The 1,988-nt window shown below is 31.2% G+C and overlaps 1 protein-coding gene across 1 annotated transcript; it reads right to left on the reverse strand.

Moving 5' to 3' along the window:
• Positions 1–77: 77 nt before the first annotated feature.
• LOC111033317 (protein FAM200A-like) lies at positions 78–1,729 on the reverse strand (the record flags this gene model as incomplete). The annotated part of the gene is made up of 3 exons (XM_022313999.1): positions 1,346–1,729; positions 429–1,256; positions 78–285 (listed from the first exon to the last, which is right to left on the reverse strand). Coding segments are annotated over exons 1-3 (1,420 nt in total), but the record flags the coding sequence as incomplete, so codon positions are not given.
• Positions 1,730–1,988: the final 259 nt, after the last annotated feature.

Consider the following 1,988-nt stretch of genomic DNA (forward strand, 5'->3'; position numbering starts at 1 on the left):
TTATGTATTATTTAACATCATGTCTGGCAATTAATAATGTAACTGGTTAAACATTTAAATTTTTGTTTTGAAATTACAGGGAGATTGGATGCACTGTAAGGGGAATTTGTTCCCTTGATTTTTTTTCATCTCCCTGTAAAAATGGAGCCAAACTCCCCAAACACATACTACTTCCATACTACTAACTACCCCATCCATTACAACATTGTACACTTCTACTTTGAATTTTAAATATGGATCGCTAATAGGGTCATCTTCAACTGATTCAAAATGTTTTTTTTTTTTCTAATTCTTAATTGTGGTAAACTAGTTTCTATTAAGAAATCATAATTTTTGTCTTCAGTATCTTCCAAAGTCTCTAATTTTCTATTTGTATTTTCAATAAATTTTGAAACAATAGTTTTTAATTCTTGGTCATCTCTTGATACCAATTTTAACTGTTCTAAAGCTCCATTCACCATTTGCTGGGATTTATGTATATCCATGCCACTAGTTTGAAAATATTTGGACAAAGGAGTTGTAATTTTGAAAATTCTTAGGTATAAAAATGCAGTTAGTAAAGTAGAATACTGTAGAAGTGATTCTTTTAATCCCTTGGCTTTAGATCTTATGTCTGGTGAATATTTAGTTGTATCTTCAATATCACACAAAGATACTAAAACCTCAACATAAAAAGCATTTTGATCACTATCCGAAGAACCAAATACTTTTCTAAGTGCTTCCTCTTTTGCCCACCATCTTGTTTCACCGATCATTTTAAGCCTTTTATGCCTTATGTTAGAGCTCAAATTCTTGTCCCAAACTGCCATACGCTGATAAGAATCCCTAAAAAAGACTGCTAATCTGTTTAATAGGCAAAATAATGATGCAGCAGAAAGTGGTGACTTTGTCACATCAGAAAGGACTAAATTTAGTATGTGACTATAACACCACACATGAATTTGTCCTGGCGATACACTAGATAGCCACGCAGAAAATCCATTATACTGTCCTTGCATTGATGCAGCTCCATCAGTAGCATTGGCAATACAATTTTCTACTTTCAGACCATTTTCTAACAAAACTTTTTTTAAAAGTTCAAACATACCTAATCCAGAGCTATCTGTACAGTTAACCATAGCTAACAGTTTCTCATGTATTCCATCTGAATTAACGTAGCGTACAACAATTGCACACTGATCTTTTACAGATATGTCTTGTGTAGTATCAAGTTCAATAGCAAACATTTGTGCTTCTATAACTTCTTCACTTATAGACTTTTTTATTAGTTTACTAATGGAATCAATAACTAAATTTATAGTACTTTTAGAAATAAGTGTTAATAGTCCTCCACGCCTTAGATTACCAGACTGATGAGACATTTTACTTTTTTTATAACATAGTCTAAATGATCACTCAACACAATATCAAATTTTTTAAGTAATAAAAGTATTTCTAAAAAATTTCCATGGTCTAATGATGGGTCATCTAAGGTATATGCAGCTTCGTGTATGCTTCCTCTATAGCTTAGCCCCCTTTTCCCAATAAGTTTCACAATATCAATGACACGTTCAAGCACTTGACGTTTCTTTTTTACCATTTCATTTCTTGATTTTTTTTGGTCTCTAAACAAAAGATGATCAATACTGCATTCTTTATAATCCATGAAATAAGCTTCAGTAGAATGATTATGAACAAGACTCTGTTCATGCTCTTTAATACGTTGATGTACATGAGACCAAGTACACATACCAATTATAAATGAATTAATTTCAGTCCCAAAAGCAATAACACACAGAACAAAATAAAGCTTTGCCGTTGTAGGTAAGCCAAAATCGTTGAATCTTATTATCTTTATAAAATACTTTTTTGGAATTAAATGGTGTGTTGATATTAGGTTGTTTAGGATGATAGTTAAAAAAACTTACAATACAATTAGGACTGGGTTTTTGAAACATTTCTGTTTTAGTTTTTTCAATAACAGATTCTTCCTAGAATTTAAGGTAAAA

The sequence above is a fragment of the Myzus persicae genome, unplaced genomic scaffold, assembly GCF_001856785.1.
Source record: "Myzus persicae strain clone G006 unplaced genomic scaffold, MPER_G0061.0, whole genome shotgun sequence".
Taxonomy (NCBI): Eukaryota; Metazoa; Arthropoda; class Insecta; order Hemiptera; family Aphididae; genus Myzus; species Myzus persicae.